The sequence below is a fragment of the Panthera pardus genome, unplaced genomic scaffold, assembly GCF_024362965.1.
Source record: "Panthera pardus isolate Hobbes unplaced genomic scaffold, ASM2436296v1 HiC_scaffold_3, whole genome shotgun sequence".
NCBI lineage: Eukaryota > Metazoa > Chordata > Mammalia > Carnivora > Felidae > Panthera > Panthera pardus.
In genome coordinates, this window is record NW_026526876.1 from 35547877 (window position 1) to 35567674 (window position 19798).

Below are 19798 nucleotides of genomic sequence, written 5' to 3' on the forward strand. Positions count from 1 at the left end.
CTTCACTGTGAAGTGAAGCACACTCTTTAAAATGGACTATAGGAAGCACATAGGACTATAAAATGACAGCAAATAGTTATGCAAGTTAGGCTAAATCTAAACATCACTGAGAACCTAGCATATTTCCTAATCTATCCCCTCCCCTCTCAGTAAATGACCTTCTTCACTGAAAACAAAAATCATCAGGTAGGAGCTACTTAACATCCTTTTACCTGTATAACCTTAATTGCATCTATAGCTCTCCTTTTTCTTTCCTTTCAGTTACAGAAAAAAATGTGTCAATCTCTCTTGTTCAAGGATAATCAACACTTATACTTGTGACCACTATCACCTGTGACCTTGATTTCATTTCTTCTAGAACCTTGTTCCTTTAAGTTATTTTAGTTCTTTCTTGAATCTTCAACTTCTCCCTATTGATTTTTTTCTCTTAGTATTTATATATGCTCAAACCTCTGCATCCTTAAATTAAAAATTAAAGACCTTCCTACCAGCACCTTCCCATTAACTGTGCTACCCACCAATTTGCCCCACAATGTCAATGTTGACCTTTTAATTTTCAGATTCCTTCTTATGTCTTATAATCTGTCTACATCACCTGACATCTATGCCTATTCACTTCTTAAACCTAATTTACATTCATAATATTTCCTTATTTCCTCCATATCTGACCATTCCCTTAGGTTCCATCTTCTGATACCTTTTCTCTGCTTGCTAACTCCTGAACTACATTGCTAGTTTGGAACTTCAATGTGACCATATGCCTATTAGTCAGATATCAATATCCTAGATGTGCAACAGCCATATCCAAAAGGGATTTACTCTTCACTCATCTATCCTGCTCTTCCTTCTATATTCCCTATATTGACCATTATACCACTCATCTAGTTAGTTTCTTAAGGTAGAAGTCTGGGAGTTAAAGTACTTTCATTCATTCTCCAACATTCGTTCACTCACCAAAATCTACTCATTCACAAAATTTATCCTGTCCATCTCTATTAGCAAGGAATTGGTTAGTTTAAGCACTGCCCATTTCTTATGGTGTTTTTAATAGGTGTTCTTTTTATAATGTTCTCCCTACCTCCAGTCTATATATACCCTATTAGAGTGACCATTTAGTGTTTCTTCTGAAAGAGAAGACTAATTGTGTCTCTCTACCATCTAAAATAAGTTGGTCTCATTTATACTTGTGTAATAACGATATAATGAACACCATGGAGCCCAAGTGCTCTCCTCTCTCTCTTATCAATTGCTCTTGCTTCCTTGTCCAGCTGAGGGCTCCTTACCATTTTCTCCAGGCCATCTCACCCAGAATTCTCTGTGTAGACAGAGCTAAATGGGCAAGATTAGAGGCTGGATGGATCAGATTAGACCATGAGACTCCTGCATCCTGCTTAGTAACCTCAGGAGGAAATTCAGTTTAATCTAGAACCTTATCAGCTTCCTGAATATAAGAAGACAGGGAGGGGCTTAACCCACTAGAAAGGACACCAAGTAGGACTTCAGTCATTCCCTGGCCTGAGACATCCCTCCCCACCATGGAATAACAAATCGAACAAAAAAAAGTATATGCTATAGTCCAGATAGCTGTAAGCTAATAGTCATCATCATTAAATTCTTGAAGCATTATCACTATGGATGTAGATTAACCAAGCCCAGTTTTAATGAAAATTATGGGTCACAGAGATAGTGACAGAAAGGAATACTCTTTTTAACATGATGTTTTGTCTCAAAAGGTATTTAAGTACAAAATATATAAAATAAGTATATGCATTATATAAAATAATTTAAAATATGCATTAACTGTATAGCTTAAAAAAAATAGCCAACCAAATTAACTGTATAATTTCAAAACAAAAAATTAACCACACCAGCACCATTCAATCATTGTCACCTATAGACAGTGTAAGCTCCTCAGCGAGATATACAAGATCCTTAAATTCGCTCCTTACAACTGTCCGGCTTCATCTCCCCATTATGAGCTTCACTCTTCTTGCCCTAGCAATACCTACCTGTTTACATTTTCCCACATAACATGTTATTTTCACATTTATGTGCTTTTGCCCATGCAATTCCTTTTGCTTAGAAATTTAATCCTCTGTTGTTAGACTTTCTGATAAATTCCTATCCATTCCTCAAGATTCCACCTTCCCAGATGCTCCCAAATTCAAGGGGTTTAGAGGTGCCTGGCTGCTTCAGCTGCTAGAGCATTTGACTCTTCATCTTGGGGTTGTGAGCTCAAGCCCCACAATGGGTGTAGAGATTATGTAAAAAAGGCAGGGGGGCTTAGTAACTGTTTACTGGATTGAGCAATTTATTTGTTTAGCTCCCCTATTAAACTCTGAGCTTTCCAGTGACCAACTATCCCATATGGGACTTTCGATGCTAAAACCAGGACAGGGGTACCTGGCTAGCTCAGCTGGTGGAGCATGCAACTCTTGATCTCAGTGTTGTGGGTCTGAGTCCCACAATGGGTGTAGAAATTACTTAAAAATAAAAAAACTTTAAAGAAAAAAATAAAAAATAAAAAATAAAACTAGAACAGTCCCTGGGCAACTCTGGATGGCTGGTCAGCTCACTTCACAAAGATGTGAAATAGGTCATATCACTCTACATCTCTATCTTAAATTTTTGCCAAATATAATTAAATAGAAATGTTTAAAAGAGTGGGTGAATCACGCAAAGATAGCTATAAACAGCCCAAATGCCAAAAGAACCAAACACTGGTATGATTTCAATAGTATCAGATTTGCTTTTTATTCCTCAACTGGTAGGGCTATTTACCAAAGATTAATGTGCATAATACATACACCTGATATCATCAATATAGTTTAGACAAATAGCCAGAGAAGAAGAAAGCAGATGATAAAAACTTCTGAGGATTTAACACTGTTCATCACCAAATTCCTGTCTGTCTACGCTATTAAAACCTGGGAGTAAGTGCTCAGCAGAGAGGTCAACCACCAGCTACACCTGTGTTTACTCTGAAATTTGATACTGAAAAAGTCTCAACAGCAGCTAAAAAAGCAGGCATGTTTCTCCTCACTAAACAAGTGAGAATTTCACTGAGAACTCAATGTGTGTTTTAATTTTCCAGGACCACAGTAATATTTACTAGCTATGGCAAAAAGCTCTCTGAATACTCCTGTAGTGATGTAAGTGGTTCCCTAAAATGTTTGCAATTTAAAAAGCTTTACAATCCTACCTCTGTTAATTCCTTACCAACATTGAGTCTAAAGGCTCTGCTATCAGAGTACGCCAATCATAAGTTATTCCTACAGTACAAACATCAGTTGTATGTAAATGCAAAAAATTGCATCACTGGGTCTACCTATCATCAATTAACTAGCTGAAACTAAATGGGTCAGAAAAGAGGGAGAAAATGCCTCATTTGGTTACTATGTTACCTGTTGTTCAGCAAAATGTTAGAACACTTAATATCCCGATGCAGGAAATTCTTTTTGTGACAGTAATCCAATCCTTCCATTAGCTGTTTCATGAATGACTTGATATGGTCCTCAGAAAAGTGCACCAAACCAGATTCTAGCAGTCCCATTAAGTCATGGTCCATATACTCAAATACAAGGTAAAAGGCACCTACACAAAAATGAAAGAAAAAATTAAAAACAAGAGAAAAAGGATGCTGAAATGACAATGCCTCAAATTTCACTATTATTTTGGAGTGGACCATAAGGTTCTTTGAAGCAACTGCTTCATTTTACAGATAAAGGAACTGAAACTCAGAGTACTTGAATAACTTGCCCTTTCTAATAATAACAGAACTACTTATCTGAATCACTCTTCAGACTCCTAACCCAGTGCTCTTTGGACTATTTACTTCTTAAGGAGGACAACTGCCCCGATATCAAGCTGTATTATTAATCTTTTACAATCTAAGTCAGTTGGCAAATTACAGGCCTTGGGTCAAATCCAGTCTGCTGTTTGTCACTGTAAATAAAGCTTTATTTGTAACACACAACCATGCCCATTTGCTACAATGCCATCATTGTCTATGGCTACTGTGTAAGTCTTTACCTTAGTTATATTTAATAGGACTCATAATATGCCAGGGACAGCACAGTGTATGTAGTATAAATTATTAGTGAAATTTATAGTATTTAAGAATTGAAAGAAAAGTGAGCCATCTAATTAAACTCCCTAAATTTAAAAGTAAATTAAAGAAGAAGCATGCTAAGAGAACTGTAAAAGATTTGAAATCCATGCTATCTTTCTCCACTTTAGCAGGGTGTGTGACAGAGGCAAATATCGTAACATAAGAAATACCAGACCTAGTTAGACAATTACGTATCCAATCTAAAATTCTGTCTCTTAACAGCATAAAGGCAAGGATTCTTAATCTAGTACACAGAAATCAAGGACTCTTTGAACTCCCTGAAACAGTATGCAATATTTTAAATGTATTTTTTTAAAGCGTGGATCCGTAAGATGTTTAAAGAGGTCCATACCCCCCAAAAGTTAAGAACCACTGCATTAAAGGAATATCTTAGATTTAGTTAAGAGTTCATACAAATTAACAAGTAAAACACTAAAACTGCAAAAGTAGACAAAACACACAAAAAGACAACTCAAAGAAGAGAAAATAAGTAAAACTGATAAACATGGAAAAAGAACTCAGAAGTAATAGAAGGAATGCAATCCAAAATAACGATAGGATACTTCACCTACCAAAATGACAATTTTTAAAAAAGATATACTCAGGGACGCCTGGGTGGCTCAGTTGGTTGGGCATCTGACTCTTTATTTCAGCCCTGGATCATGATCTCACACTTCATGGGTTCTAGCCCCATGTCAGGCTCAATGCTGTTAGTGCAGCCTGCTTGGGATTCTCTCTCTCCCTCTCCCTGCACCTCCCTTGCTTGCATGTGCACACGCTCTCTCTCAAAATAGATAAACTTAAAAAAATAAAATAAAAAGATACACTCAATGTGAGGGAGGATAAAGTGGGATGGGCACTCACTGGTGGACATAAATTATTACTATCTTAAAAGTAATCTAACATTAAATATAAAAATCTGCCTGGCTCATTTGGAAGAACATGTGACTCTTGTCCACAACTCTTGTTCACAACTCTCAGGGTTGTGAGTTCAAGTCCCACGTTGGGTGTAGAGATTTAAAAAAAAAAAAAAAAAAAAAAAAAATCGCTTCAACCAGATAATTCTACTTCTAAGAAACTATACTAAGAAATAAATCAAGGGGCGCCTGGGTGGCTCAGTCGGTTGAGCATCCGACTTCAGCTCAGGTCATGATCTCACTGTCCGTGAGTTCGAGCCCCGCATCGGGCTCTGTGCTTACTGCTCGGAACCTGGAGCCTGTTTCAGATTCTGTGTCTCCCTCTCTCTCTGACCCTCCCCCGTTCATGCTCTGTCTCTCCCTGTTTCAAAAATAAATAAAACGTTAAAAAAAAAAAAAAAAAAAAAAAAAAATCAAGGGGTGCCTAGGTGGCTCAGTTGGTTGAGTGTCCAGCTCTTGATTTCAGCTCAGCTCATGATCCCAAAGTTGGGGGATGAAGCCCCTTGTTGGGCTCTGTGCTGAGCATGAAGGCTGCTTAAGATTTATTTTCTCTCTCTCTCTCTTCTCGTTCTCTCCTCCCCACCCCTGCTTGCTTTCTCTCACAAAATCAATCAATCAAAACGCAAAGATTTATGGACAAAGATGCTCAATGCAGTACTACAGTACTTTTTTAAACTAGTAACTAATTGGGGTGCCTGGCTGGCTCGGTCAATACAGCACGTGACTCTCAATCTCCGAGTCGTAAGTTCAAGCTTCATGTAGGGCACAGAGCTTACTTTTCTTTTCTTTTTTATGTTTATCCATTTTTGAAAGAGACAGAGAGGCAAAGAGAGAGGGAGAAGAAGGATCCAAAGTGATCCAAAGTGGGTTCCATGCTGACAGCAGAGAGCCCAGTGCGGGGCTTATACTCACAAGCCATGAGATCATGACCCGAGCTAAGTCAGACACTCAACTGATTGAGCCCCCCAGGTGCCCCAAGGGCATAGAGCTTATTCTAAAAAAATTAATTAAATTAAATTAAAAATAAAATAAAATAAACTGGCAACTAATTGCTGAAAAGAAACTGGTCAAATAAATTTGGATTTATCCTAATGCAGTCATTAAAATGTTAATAACATGAGAAATTGCTTATGACAAGTTATAAAATACTAAATATACTTTGATCTCAGTTATGATAAAACAAGTATAATATATACAAAGTACTTAGAAAGAAATATGCCAAAATGCTAATACCATAATGGTTTTCTATGGATGATGGTAGACTGGGATGGAGTGGGAGAGAATGCCATTTTCTTTTTCTTAGACTTCCATATTTTCAATTTCTTCAAAAAAGGTATGCATTACAACCATTTATTCACTTATTTATTATTTTATGATTAAAAAATTTAAACAGTACATGGTAAACCATTTAAATAATACAGAATGGCATGGGAAAAGTAAGCTCCACTCTAGAAGCAACCAATTAATGTTTCCTTGTTTATCCTTAAAGAAATTACCTGTACATTATATTATTTTTATAATCAAAAAAGTTAAGACACATCCAGAAATATATCCAGTATTCTTAATCTATTCAGGTCTAACTTCCATAAATTTATCAAAGTACATAACACGTTACATAAGCAAAATTTCCTTTCATTTGGTTTAAAACTACTTCTACCACTTAATAAAATTAAAAACAAAACACACAAACAAAAACTGCTTCTACCAAATTTGAGAAGTGCTAACTTCCCTAGTGCTAATCTTTAATATCATTAAGGCTCTATAAATAAGCCCAGCTTACTTCATCTATTACCTTCCTAATTTTATGTGCTTTAATCACATTCTCTCTTAACATTCCAGACTATATTTACAGATGTCATTTCTTCAGTTGCCCATCTCTAAATCTTCAGATTTGCTTCAATAAAAGTAGGTTAAATGACATATATAGACCACTTCAAACATAAGTATAAATGAATAATTTTATCCCCCAAACAGAAAAAAGTCACAAATCCAGGAAAATCCAGGAAAATATATGACCTAAAGATTGTTTCAGAAATACCTGTTTGAATTCTAAACTGTGTAAGTGCAAAACTATGTAAAAATAAGAATGTATTATAAAGAATGTATTATAAATTTATAAATAATTTACAAATTATAAAAATGTATTTTACATTATAAAATGTAAAAATGAGATTACTTAAAATTACTTAAAATGAGATTCTTAAAAATAACTAGTAAATCTAGGTTTAATTATTATAATTTGTGGGAAAAAAAACTTTAAAACTAGTATCTTAATTCTGTTATGGATTCAGTAAAGAAGTTGAACTTTATAAAAAATTTAGTACTTAAGGGGTGCCTGGGTGGCTCAGTCGGTTGGGTGTCTGACTTAGGCTTAGGTCGTGATCTCACAGTCGGTGAGTTTGAGCCCCACATCGGGCTCTGTGCTGACAGCTCAGAGCCTGGAGCCTGCTTCAAATTCTGTGTCTCCCTCTCTCTCTGCCCCTACTCTGCTCACACTCTGACTCTCTCACTCTCAAAAATAAACATAAATAAAAAATTTAAAAAAGAAAAGTAATACTTTAGAAAAAATTCAAACAGGTAAACAAGCTATGAAAGGAAAGTAAGATGTACCAATCTACTCTGTAGAAACATGGTTCCTTGCTAATACCTTTGTCCTTCTTGAAATCCAGTGCATCTTGTTTATCTGTAACAATTTCCTTCATGTTAACAACACTTCGGTGGATTAGCTGACGAAGGATTTTGATCTCACGAATGGCTGTGATCGGGAAGCCCTCCTTTTCATTATCCAGTCTCACCTTCTTTAGGGCTACCAGCTCTCCTGTTACACAACAAATTCAAACTGTTACATTATCAGCATTTTTGGCCACCATCATGAACAGGCGAAAAATGCCCAGAGTTGCTCTGAAACACAGTTAGCTTACTTTTAATGCTATATGCCAGATACTTCTATATCCTAAAAAACAAAACAAAACCCCATGTTCCCTTTCTTGCCTTTGATTGTTTTTTTAAGACTTGAATTTCTTAATTCAATATTCTTTTTATTTTTAAGGACTAACCCCTTACCAAACAAAGAGCAACCTATAAATTTTACTTTTACTCTCTCTTAAATTCCTAGCAAGCCTATTATAAAATATTTACAACAGGCAACAGAAGAGGAAGGTTTTTAAACAGTAATAATTATTCTTTTGAAAATTTTTGTCTTTTAGTAACTTGTGGAAACCAATTAGAACTCAAAATTTAGTTTTGCCAAATCTACTAAATCTACATTAGTATTGCTAAATTTTTAAACTTCTGACATCTAGACTTTTGTGGTAATGTTTACCTGTGTCTTTGTCCTTGGCTTTATATACTTGGCCATAGGTTCCCTCTCCAATAATCCCAATAATGTCAAACTTGTCCACACAGCGTTTTCCCCAGTCACTTTCTGTTTGTCTTCTTTCTCCATAACGAGGACAACAAATTCTAAACAAGGCAAAACAAAAGAAACCCCCCCCCAAAACCAAAAAGTTATCATAAACACTTAAGCCTATTCAAAGAAGAAAACAATTATTTTATGATAATTTCTCTGGCCCATGAATCTTTTATGAATTTCTCCATTAAAAAGATATGAAATAAATATGTAATAGTCTCTCACAATGGCTAAGACAGATTTTCTGCTTCAGGAAGGCATAATATCAAATAATAGATTTGGTGCTTACTTTCTAACCTCTCTTCAGTATTGGCTTCCTCACCTACTGAATGGTAAAGAAACCTTACATCATAGAGTTACTGTTAAAATAGAAGACTTTGGCAATAATACATGCTCAATAAACGATAACCATTTTTACTATTAAGAGAGGAATGCTGGGGTGCCTGGTTGGCCCAGTCAGTAGGCCCATGACTCAATTCCAGGGTCCTGAGTTTAAGCTCCACAGTGGGCATGGAGCCTACTTAAAGACATTTTTTTTTTTTTTAATTTAAAAAAATTTAAAAAAAAAGAGACAGGAATGGTAATAATCAGAAGATCAAATCCAGATTCTACTACATTTATGGCACAGCAATTTCTGTGGTTTAGGAAAAAACATCCCACATCTATTAAGTTTTCATGAATGTGTACATGGTTGACACACCCTGAATAAAAGGACTTTTTTCTTTTCTTTTTAATATTCTAAGTATCAAACTCAAAAGATACAATGGGATCAATGTTCATGGTACATTTGGATTCAGGAAATTATTGTTTTTCTAAAAACACAAGTCGGTATCTTACAGTGCAGATGAACAGTATCCCAGAAAGGCTTTTATCCATTAAAATAAAATAAAAAGTATATGTCAGGTCCAATCTTTTATAATCCCACCGTGTAGGCTGTGGAAGAAAGTGTGAGATTTAGGCCCAAAGGAAAAAAGCTATAATTAAGAATAGGTCCCTCAGGCGCCTGGGTGGCTCAGTCGGGTAAGTATCCGACTTCAGCTCAGGTCATGATCTTACAGTCTGTGAGTTTGAGACCCACGTCGGGCTCTGTGCTGACAGCTCAGGGCCTGGAGCCTGCTTCGGATTCTGTGTCTCCCTCTCTCTCTGCCCCTCCCCTGCTCATGCTCTGTCTCTGTCTCAAAATTTTTAAAAATTAAAAAAAATAAAAAAGAATAGGTCCCTCATGGGGCACCTGGCCGGCTGAGTCAGTGGAACAAGCAACTCTTGATCTTGTGGCTGTGAATGAGTCCCATGTTGAGTACAGAGATTACTTGAAATAAAAACTTTAAGGGGCACCTGGGTGGCTCAGTCGGTTGAGTGTCCAACTCTTAATTTTGACTCAAGTCATGATCCCAGGGTCATGGGATCAAGCCCCGCATTGGGCTCTGCACTGATTGTGGAGCCTGCTTAAGATTCTCTCTCCCTCTGCCCCTCTCCCCGGATCACACACACTCTCTCTCACACACACACATACACACAAGAGGACTAGAAAAAATAGGTCCTTCCAAAAACTCACTTTGGTCTCTTTTTATATGGTTGCTGAGGTGGTGTAACTGCCTTTGGTTCTGGCGAGTCTGGAGGAGATGGATCCCCACCAGGAAGCTCTGGAGGGAGAGGGAGGTCCGTGAGTAAGTGACGTGGCCTTTGTTCCTTCTCTTTCTTTACAGGTTTTGAAGGTGGAGTCTCTTTTGGACTAAACAATAGAAGAAGAGAAGAAAAAGACCATAACTCCTTAAAAAATAAGCAAATAAAACTTTTCAAAGCTTTTAAAGTCTGGCTATTAAAACATTATAAAGATTTTACTTTTAAGGGATAAAACCCTGTAATATAACATAAGGATATGCAGTTTATCACAGTCAAAGATTTTTGGATTTCAGAAAAAGATATCCACAGTATATAAAAGAAACAATTAAAAATTGGGGATATCACTTGTAGGTCCTTTAACAAGGATTTAATGTCCTTCCTAAGATTCTATTTGGATTTTTACTGAAATGAAATAAAAAGCAAGAAGCAGGCACCTTAAATTCCCAAAGTACCATTACAATTTCTGGAGTCCCCAAATCTACTCCATATATTTTAACCAGCAAAGATTTTAAAAAGGAATGAAAAGCTCAACAATGCAACATTACCATGTTATTAAATATGTGGGCAGAACTTGGAAAAGGAAATAGTATTTTAGAATGTTCAGTAAGAATTATAGTTAAGTTGGACATCAAAATTAGTGAATATACTCACCTATTCTATTGACTTGGAAGCAAAAGGCAACCCTACCTGGCTAGCCAAAATGGATAAATAATTCTCAAACTAAAAATCTAAGGAGAAAGAGTCCAAGAAACTACTTCAGAATCATGAAAGCAGTTAGTAGCAGACTTTACATGATAATCAACAAAATAGTCAGTGGGGAGACGGGGGAGAAAAGAATGTCTTTTCTGGAATAGATTAGAAAAGTCAGTGTTCAGATCCAATTTTTTAACTATCTCTATTTATGAGTAAAGAAAATATTTTGTGTTATTCATGTCCTTAGGAAAAATACAACATATTAATTCATGCCTACAAATAAAACCATGCTAGATAGTAAGCCTTTTCTCTTCCATCACAGTATCAGAAGGTTGAAAACAAGCTGAGAATCCTAACCACAGTAGGAGCCTCCTCTACTTTTCTGACAAGTAGTTATAAAAAAATGTATTGGGGTACCTGGGTGGCTCAGTCAGTTAAGCATCTGACTTCAGCTCAGGTCACCACCTCGCGGCGGTTCATGAGTTCGAGCCCCGCATTGGTCTCTGGGCTGACAGCTCAGAGCCTGGAGCCTGCTTTGGATTCTGTGTCTCCCTCACTTTCTGTCCCTCCCCTGCTCGCACTCTTGTCTCTCTCTCTCTCTCTCTCTCTCTCTCTCTCTCAAAAATAAGTAAACATTTTAAAAAATCATTAAAAAATGTATTATTTCATGAATACTTCCATAGAACTATAAAGAACAGATTTATCCCTTGTATTGCACGTGAAACACAATCTCAAAAGTACAACTTCCTACCAGTTTTCATCAGTTCAATCTCTTGTAAATCAGGCAAAATAGAGTCAAGATTAGTTCGTGTATATCAACTAGAACTAGGGTAGTCAATGGACTACCCATGCAAAACCATCATCTGAAACTTTCTGTTAAATTACTGATAGAGACAAACACATTATTATAATTTGCACTAAGATTTTACTACCCTGGGAAAACTCTTCAGGAAGGATACAATATAGATATTTAAAATTTTCCCCAATTTTTAAGGTATTCAGAGAATGAAAATTCCTAATTTTCCAACTACTAATGTCAGAATACTCTTTATAAATTTTAATTCTTCATGATCCAGAAATAGATTACTTCTTGGTTTTGCTCCACTAGAACTGAAGGACCTCAATTTTCTCACCATCACTTCATGTAAGTTCAGTCTATTTTTTTCTTTAAGTATTTTTTTTTTAAAGTTTTATTTCTTTATTTTGGGAGAGAGAGGAATGTGAATAGAGGAGGAGCAGATAGGGAAAGAGAGAGAATCCCAAGCAGGGATTCTGCACTGACGGTGTGGAGCCCGATGTGGGGCTCGAACCCACGAACTGTGAGATCATGACCTGAGCCGAAAGCAAGAGTCGGACACTTAACCGACTGAGCTACCCAGATGCCCCTCAGTCTTTATATTTAGGTCTTGTTTTCTCCAAGGTTTACTTTACAGGTTCACATTCAGTTTACTACAGTGAAAATGTGCATTGCTTCTGAAAAATTACATGTTTAGTATGTTTATTTCATCAAGTATGAGTGTTCAATATGTACTACCAGTTCAGGGCACACGAGTTGAATGCAGGTCAAATCCTATTTCAGAAAAATTTCAATATACCAAAAATCTGGGAATAATGATGACCTATAAAATTGTAGTATTTAAGGGGAACCTGGGTGGCTCAGTCGGTTAAAGTCTGACTTCAGCTTAGGTCATGATCTCCCGGTTCTTGAGTTCGAGCCCCACATCAGGCTCTCTGCTTTCAGTGCAGAGCCTGCTTCAGATCCTCTGTCTCCCTCTCTTTCTGCCCCTCCCCCCCACTCTCTCAAAATAAATAAACATTAAAAACAAATTGCAGTGCTTAAGATTATGGCCTTTAGCGTTCAGCATAGGGTACTCAGTAAAACGTAGCTGTGTACAGTGCAGAGGACATACCGTACAGAGGGTCTAACACTGGAGAGCAGATATTTAACATTTGAGTCCTTACTGTGAAGATTCAGTACCAGGAAGCTGGCCTATCTTATCAATCAATATCAGTATTTCCTGGTTCCCCAATTATGCCTGTAGTCGGGTTCACATATGGTGAGTAGTTGCATAAATGCTCACATATAATATTTTCTTTCAAAAAACATTGCCATGGAGCCTGGGTGGCTCTTAAGCGTCAGACTCTTGATTTTGGACTTCACAGGTCAGGATCTCACAGTTTGTGAGATCGAGTGCTGCATCGGGCTCTGGGCTAAATAAAGGTGCAGATTCTCTCTCTCCCTCTCAAAATAAATAAAAACAGTTTTAAAAAGTTGCCAAGTTCCAGGGGCACCTGGGCGGCTCAGGTTATGATTTCACAGTTCGTGAGTTCAAAACCCACATCTGTGCAGAGCCCGCTTCAGATTCTCTTTCCCTTTTATATGCCCCTCCTCCACACTCTCTCTCAAAAATAAACATTAAAAAAAAAGTTGCCAAGGTCCAAATTTTAAAGTCTGTATAGTCTCTTAGAATTTATGATGATGGGATTTAATCTGTAGTACAATATCAATACCACCAATAAGAAGTCTTTATTGTTAATAAAGAGTATGAATTTGCATATCAATGATTTAAAAAGAATAATTTCTTGATATTTTCTACAACTTAATAGCATAAACGACTTTAAATAAATATGATCATTTATCCCTTGCCCCTTAAAGTGGGTTGTTTAGAAAGTGATTTACTTTTATAAACTTCTACCAAAAAATTTGAATTGAATACATTAAAAATGAGAATCAAGCATTCCATTAGCAAAATTCTGAATCAAATTTGAATGCTCACAAAGATCCCTTCTTTTCTCTAAGAGCTTAACAGTTTAAAGGTAAAACCTTTAAGAATTATGTAGACTCTACTAAAGTCTGATAAACTCCAAATGAACCAGGGCCAGCAAAAAATTTTATCAAAAATGAAGATTTGATTTTATTATTTTTTTTTTTTAGTAAGCTCTATGCCCAATGTGAGGCTTGAACTCACAACCATGAGATTGAGAATCACATGCTCTACTGACTGAGCCAGCCACGTGCCCCAGTTAACTGAAATTAAAAAAAAAAAAAAAAAAAAAGATTACACAAATGATCTCCTTAAGAGCAGGATGATCACTATGAATAGCTATGTTCATGAAGAATGTACTATATCATCAAGAATGGGTGTTTAGTAGCCTTCACTTCTTGAAACAAAGAATTACAGACCATTTAGAAAGTCTTTTTCAATACCATTAGTTAAATTCACTCCTGCATTTGATACCTAGGTTAATATACTCCTGGCCCAATATATGTTTGAAAGAAAAGTTTCATTCTATTCCCAAAGGAACTTTAAAAGAAGACAAATCCTCTGACATAAGCTTTACATCATCCATTTGCCAAATGAATTAACTACATCCCCAGTGTCATTTCACATAAGCCCTGACGCTGGCTCCTTCAGTAGTTGTACTTATTTTGAATGAATAATAAGCAGTATTAACTGAATACAATTTGTATCCTATGTTTAAAGCACTGCAGGTAATGGAAAGATGTATAAATCACATTCTCAACAATTAAGCTGCTGCAATCTCACGTGAGAAGATCAAGAAGAAAATAAATGAATTCATAAATTCTGTATGCAACTTTCAGATTTCTTCCTGAAAAGTTTTCTTACATAAAAATTATTTTTCATATGAAGGTTGGTGCAGCTGTTATGCTAGATAAAGAAGTACCAAAAACAAAAAACCAATTTAAAGACAAAAACCACCTTGACTCTAAAATTAATACATGGGAATGCAAACTGGTGTAGCCACTCTGGAAAAGAGTATGGAGGTTCCTCAAAAAATTAAAAATAGAACTACCCTACAACCCAGCAATTGCACTACTAGGTATTTATCCAAGGGATACAGGTATGCTGTTTCGAAAGGACACATGCACCCCAATGTTTATAGCAGTACTATCAACAATAGCCAAAGTATGGAAAGAGCCCAAATGTCCATCGATGGATGAATGGATAAAGATGTAGTGTGTGTATATACACACACACACACACACACACAAACGGAGTATTACTTGTCAATCATAAAGAATGAAATCTTGCCATGTGCAACTACGTGGATGGAACTAGAGGGTATTATGCTAAGTGAAATTAGTCAGAGAAAGACAAATATCATATGACTTCACTCATATGAAGATTTTAAAACACAAAACAGATGAACACAAAGGAAGGGAAGCAAAAATAATATAAAAACAGGGAAGGGGACAAAACATAAGAGACTCTTAAATATGGAGAACAAACAGAGGGTTACTGGAGGGGCTGGGGGGGGGAGAGCTAAATGGGTTAAGGGGCATTAAGGAATCTAGTCCTAAAATCATTGTTGCACTATATGCTAACTTGAATGTAAATTAAAAAAAATAAATTAGGGGCGCCTGGGTGGCTCAGTCAGTTGGGCTCAGGTCATGATCTTGCAGTCCGTGAGTTCGAGCCCTGTGTCAGGCTCTGTGCTGACAGCTCAGAGCCTGGAACCTGTTTCGGATTCTGTCTCTCTCTCTCTCTCTGACCCTCCCCTATTCATGCTCTGTCTCTGTCTCAAAAATAAACATTAAAAATAAATAAAATAAAATAATTAATTAAAATAAGTTAAAAATAAAAATAATACATAGTGAAAAAATAAAATCAATAGTGGAAGATATCTTCATTTCTGTTTTTCTACCTTCAATAATTGATTTACATTTATGTGGAAAACTAATAATAATCATATATTTAAAAATAATTACATTGGTGCTCACTTTGGCAGTACATATACTAAAGCTGGAATAATACAGAGAAAATGAGCATGGCTCCTGCGCAAGTATGATAAGCAAATTTATGAAGCATTCCCAATTTTTAAAATATTAAAAATTTGTAGATAAGGTACAAATGCTCCTTTACCTTTGGCTTTCATCCTAAGTCCCATCCACAGAGGTAACCATTCTTATCAGCTTAGTATGTTTCTTTCTGGATTTTTTTGGTATGAATTTATATGGGTATATATGGATATATTCATATGAATACATATATCCATAAAAATAGATGTTTTGTTTTTATTGTATATGGGTTTTTACATAAATATCATACTATTAAAAAGTTAATTACATTGGACTATGAGAGAAAATAGTTATACTTTCAGAATCAGAATTAATAACAAAAAATAGTTTTGCTCACTTCATTCTCAAACACATTCTTTTTTCTTTTTTAATTTATTTTATTTATTTTGAGAGAGAAAGCGCAAGTCAGGGAAGGGCAGAGAGTGGGGGGGGGGGGAGGGGGGGAGAGAGAGAGGCGGGGGGGGGGGAGAGAATCCCAAGCAGTCTCCACACTGTTAGCGCGGAGCCCCACAGGGGCCTGAACCCACCAACCGTGAGATCATGACCTGAGCCAAAGTCAGATGCTTAAATGACTGAGCCACCCAAGCACCCCAGAAACACATTCTTAAAGATAACTACACATACTCCAATAAGCTCTGGATGGTCTTACTTTACCTTTCATCCCCAATCTGAAAGATAGAAATCCTTATGTGTCTCCTATAAAAATTACTCCACCTACGGTAATCTGCACTCTACACTGATACATGGCAGGGGAGTTCAATAATCACTTGGTTAGCCAAATAAACATTTCAAAATGAAGATTCTCAGCCACACCAATTCTGTTCTAGCCACAATGTAAACTAATATCTAAACACGGTTCTTGTAGGTAGATCATGGCCTAAAGTCCCATCGGAGAATGCTCAACTATCACCTTTTCCAACAAAAACCATAAAAACACATAGTTTGTATCTACAAGAAGTATATTATGTACCTAAACAGACTTCCTTTACAACATTTCAGGTTTTAGTCTTCTCCTTTGTTCTCAGGATACAGAGAATTCATAATTATTAATATTAGAAAGACCATGTAGAATTTCTCTTTAAAATCAGATTTACCACTATGAATAGTAATAGAACTATTCTTTAAAATTTTTTAATTGCATTTGTACCATCTTATAAGGCACAGAGCATAGTCTGAAAAAATATAGATGTAAAGGGCTGAAATATATCATCATTTAAATTATTAATGTCACTTGGAAAATAATGAAGGCTTGGGAATTAGTCTGGGATGCAAGACCAGTAGCACTTACTTTTATGCTTACAATGAAGTTTGTTGCAATAAATGAAACTCATATCCTAGAGAACAAGAGGGTAGGATCTCCTTTGAAAAAACCAGTAACAGACTGCCATGGCATATGTCACTGCTAATCATATGTATTTGGTGGTACTTGCCTAGCTAGTCTTGCCAAGATAAAGAATAAATATATTTCCTAATGCTTTCCATAAAATCAGATTCATGTTTCATAATCATTTCACTTCTCAATATTCAGAGAATTCATTAAAATTAGAGCTCTTCCAGGGTGCCGAGTGGCCAGTTGGTTGAGCGTCTGACTCTTCATTTCTGTTCATGTCATGCTATCACAGTTCATGGGATCGAGCCCCACATGGGGCTCTGCACTGACAGTGTGGAGTCTGTTTGGGATTCCCTCCCTCTCTCTCTCTCTCTGCTCTTTACCCCCTCAAAAAAATAAATACAATAAACTTAAAAACAAGCTAAAAAAAATTGGAGCTCTTCCCATCATCCCATTGTGAGTTTATATTCTAATTAGTTAAAAATTCTATGTATTGTTTTTTGCTTCTAAGATAATTTTTTTTTTTAATTTTTTAAATGTTTTATTTTTTTGAGAGAAAAAGAGAGAGACAGAGCATGAGCAAGGGAGGGGCAGAGAGAGAGGGAGACACAGAATCCAAAGCAGGGTCCAGACTCCAAGCTGCCAGCACAGAGCCCAGCACAGAGCTCAAACTCATGATCCATGAGATCATGACCTGAGTCAAAGTCGGATACCTAACTGACAGAACCACCCAGGTGCCCCTATATACATACACATACATATACGCGTATATATGTATGCATGTATATATGTATGTATGTGTGTGTGTGTGTGTGTATATATATATATATATATATTTTTTTTTTTTTTTTTTTTTTTAAAGCAGTGCTTTTCAAGATAAACCTAGTTTATTTTTCTTCTGGATTAGGAGGAAAAGCTCCAGCTATAAAAGACATTTTGGGGGATCATTAAGGATATTTAATATATTATTGGTATTGTATTAGTAAATCAGTGAGAAGTTTTTTTAGGGTGATAAAGGTATTGTGATTCTTTAGGAAAATGTTTCTAGTGTCAGGAGAGATATACTAAAGTATTCAGAAGTAAAGTATCATGCTATCTAAAGCAAATGTGGCAGAAAGTTAATAACTGGTGAATCCTAGTGAAGAGTATACAAGAGTTCATTGTGTTATTCTTCCAATTTTTCTATAACTATTAGAATTTTCAACATAGGGTCACCTGGCTGGCTCAGTTGGTGGAGCATGCAACTCTTGATCTAAGGGTTGTGAGCTCAAGCCCCACACTGGGTTTAGAGATTACTTAAAAAATATTTTTTTAAATCTAAAAGAAAAAGAAAAATTTTTTCAACATAAAAATTTATGGAGGGGTGCCTGGGTGGCTCAGTCAGTTAAGTGGCTAATTTCAGCTCAAGTCATTATCTCACGGTTCATGAGTTCGAGCCCTGAGTCAGGCTCTGTGCTGACAGCTCAGGGCCTGGAGCCTGCTTTGGATTCTGTGTCTCCCTCTCTCTCTGCCCCTCCCCTCCTCCCACTCTGTCTCTCTCTCAAAAATAAATAAACATTAAAAAAAAATAGGGAGAAAAATGCTGATTTTCAAAAATCTGAACCAAAAATAACCCTTATCAAATAAACTTATAAATAAAAAGGGTTACTAGGGCCTCAAATTGTAATTTTCTCCTCCTAATAATGTTATAAATACGAACTTTTCCACTGAAAACCAACATCAAAGGCATTTCCTACACATAAAAAGCATTCTAAACAGCCATGTAATAGAGCAGTTTTGACAGTTTGAGAAGAGAGAATGCATTACACTTAGATTGAGAAGGTAAAATTTTCCCAGTTAACTATGGGACTTACCTATCCATGTCATCGTCTCCAGGTAATAAGGGTGGGAGGGGCAGAGGAGGCAACGTTGAAGTTTTTAAGTGTGGAATAGCAGCTGTTACAGAGACTTGAGTCTTCACAGAAACCTGTACAGGGGGCTGAGAATTTGCCTGAGAGGACAGAGTAGATGTCCTTGGGTGAGTAGAAGGGGGCAGAGTTGAAGTACTAGAAGCAAGAACCTGACTAAATGCTGGTTGGGGAGGAGGCAGAGGTGGTTGCTGTGGAATAGCTGGTAGTGGAGGCAAAGGTGGCAAAGGGGGTGTTTGAGGTGGAGGGGTAGTAGTTGGTAAAGGAGGTGGAGGAGAAGTAACTGTGGGGAGAGGCGGATGGGTCTCCTTTTCTGATACCTCTGTCTCTTTTGGAGTAACAATCTCCTCTTTCAATGCTACGGGTTTAGAGTCTCTTGATCCCTGTGCTTTCAAATCTTTAAGAATAGGATGCTTCTCAGAGTTCTCATCCAACTTTACTTTCCCTGTATCTAAAGAATTTTTGACTTCTGTATTGAGATGTGGTACATTCACCAGTTCAGTATCTGGGGCAGATTTTTCCAATTTTACACCTCTGGGTAACTTTTTAGACTCCAAGCCTGAATCCTTAGCCTCTACTAAACTGTTCTCTTTTCTAGGCAAAAACACAGGTGAACCCTTGGACTCCTTTCCATCCATTTTTGCTGCAGCAGCAGCTGCTGCTCTTTCCTTCTTTTTCCTACTGAGTTCAGCTCCCAAGCTGGAGTTCAATGGAAGCCTGACAGGTGAGATGCTGGAATGTCGACTACGTGACCCCGATCTCTTCTTTTTACTATGAGAAGATGAGTGTCTTGAATATGCGGGACTTCTACTTCTAGACTTCATGGATTTCCTACTGGAAAAAGAAAAAGGCAATTTAAGATGGACAGCCTACAACAATATGGAGGAAATACATCCGTTAAACTATGGAGCAATGTAGGGACATCCACTTTCAAATGCCCCCTTCTTTGTAAAGAGAGCTTTCATACTATTTTTACTTTCTAATCT

The 19798-nt window shown here is 36.7% G+C and overlaps 1 protein-coding gene and 1 non-coding gene across 4 annotated transcripts in view; one reads left to right on the forward strand and one right to left on the reverse strand.

Annotated features, from left to right (window-relative positions):
• CDK12 (cyclin dependent kinase 12) overlaps positions 1-19798 on the reverse strand; it is a 47537-nt gene that overhangs the window by 21530 nt on the left and 6209 nt on the right. For 2 of the 3 annotated variants that reach the window (XM_019416010.2, XM_019416008.2), the window contains exons 2-6: positions 18759-19646; positions 9993-10169; positions 8351-8490; positions 7676-7846; positions 3405-3594 (exon numbers count right to left, since the gene is read on the reverse strand). In XM_019416010.2, coding sequence (XP_019271555.1) covers positions 3405-3594; positions 7676-7846; positions 8351-8490; positions 9993-10169; positions 18759-19646 — 1566 coding nt within the window. The remainder of the gene's footprint in view (positions 1-3404; positions 3595-7675; positions 7847-8350; positions 8491-9992; positions 10170-18758; positions 19647-19798) is intronic. The other variant, XM_019416009.2, reaches the window with a different exon arrangement.
• LOC128774413 (U6 spliceosomal RNA) lies at positions 15490-15596 on the forward strand. Its single transcript, XR_008418981.1, has one exon. It is a non-coding gene; the product is annotated as a U6 spliceosomal RNA (small nuclear RNA).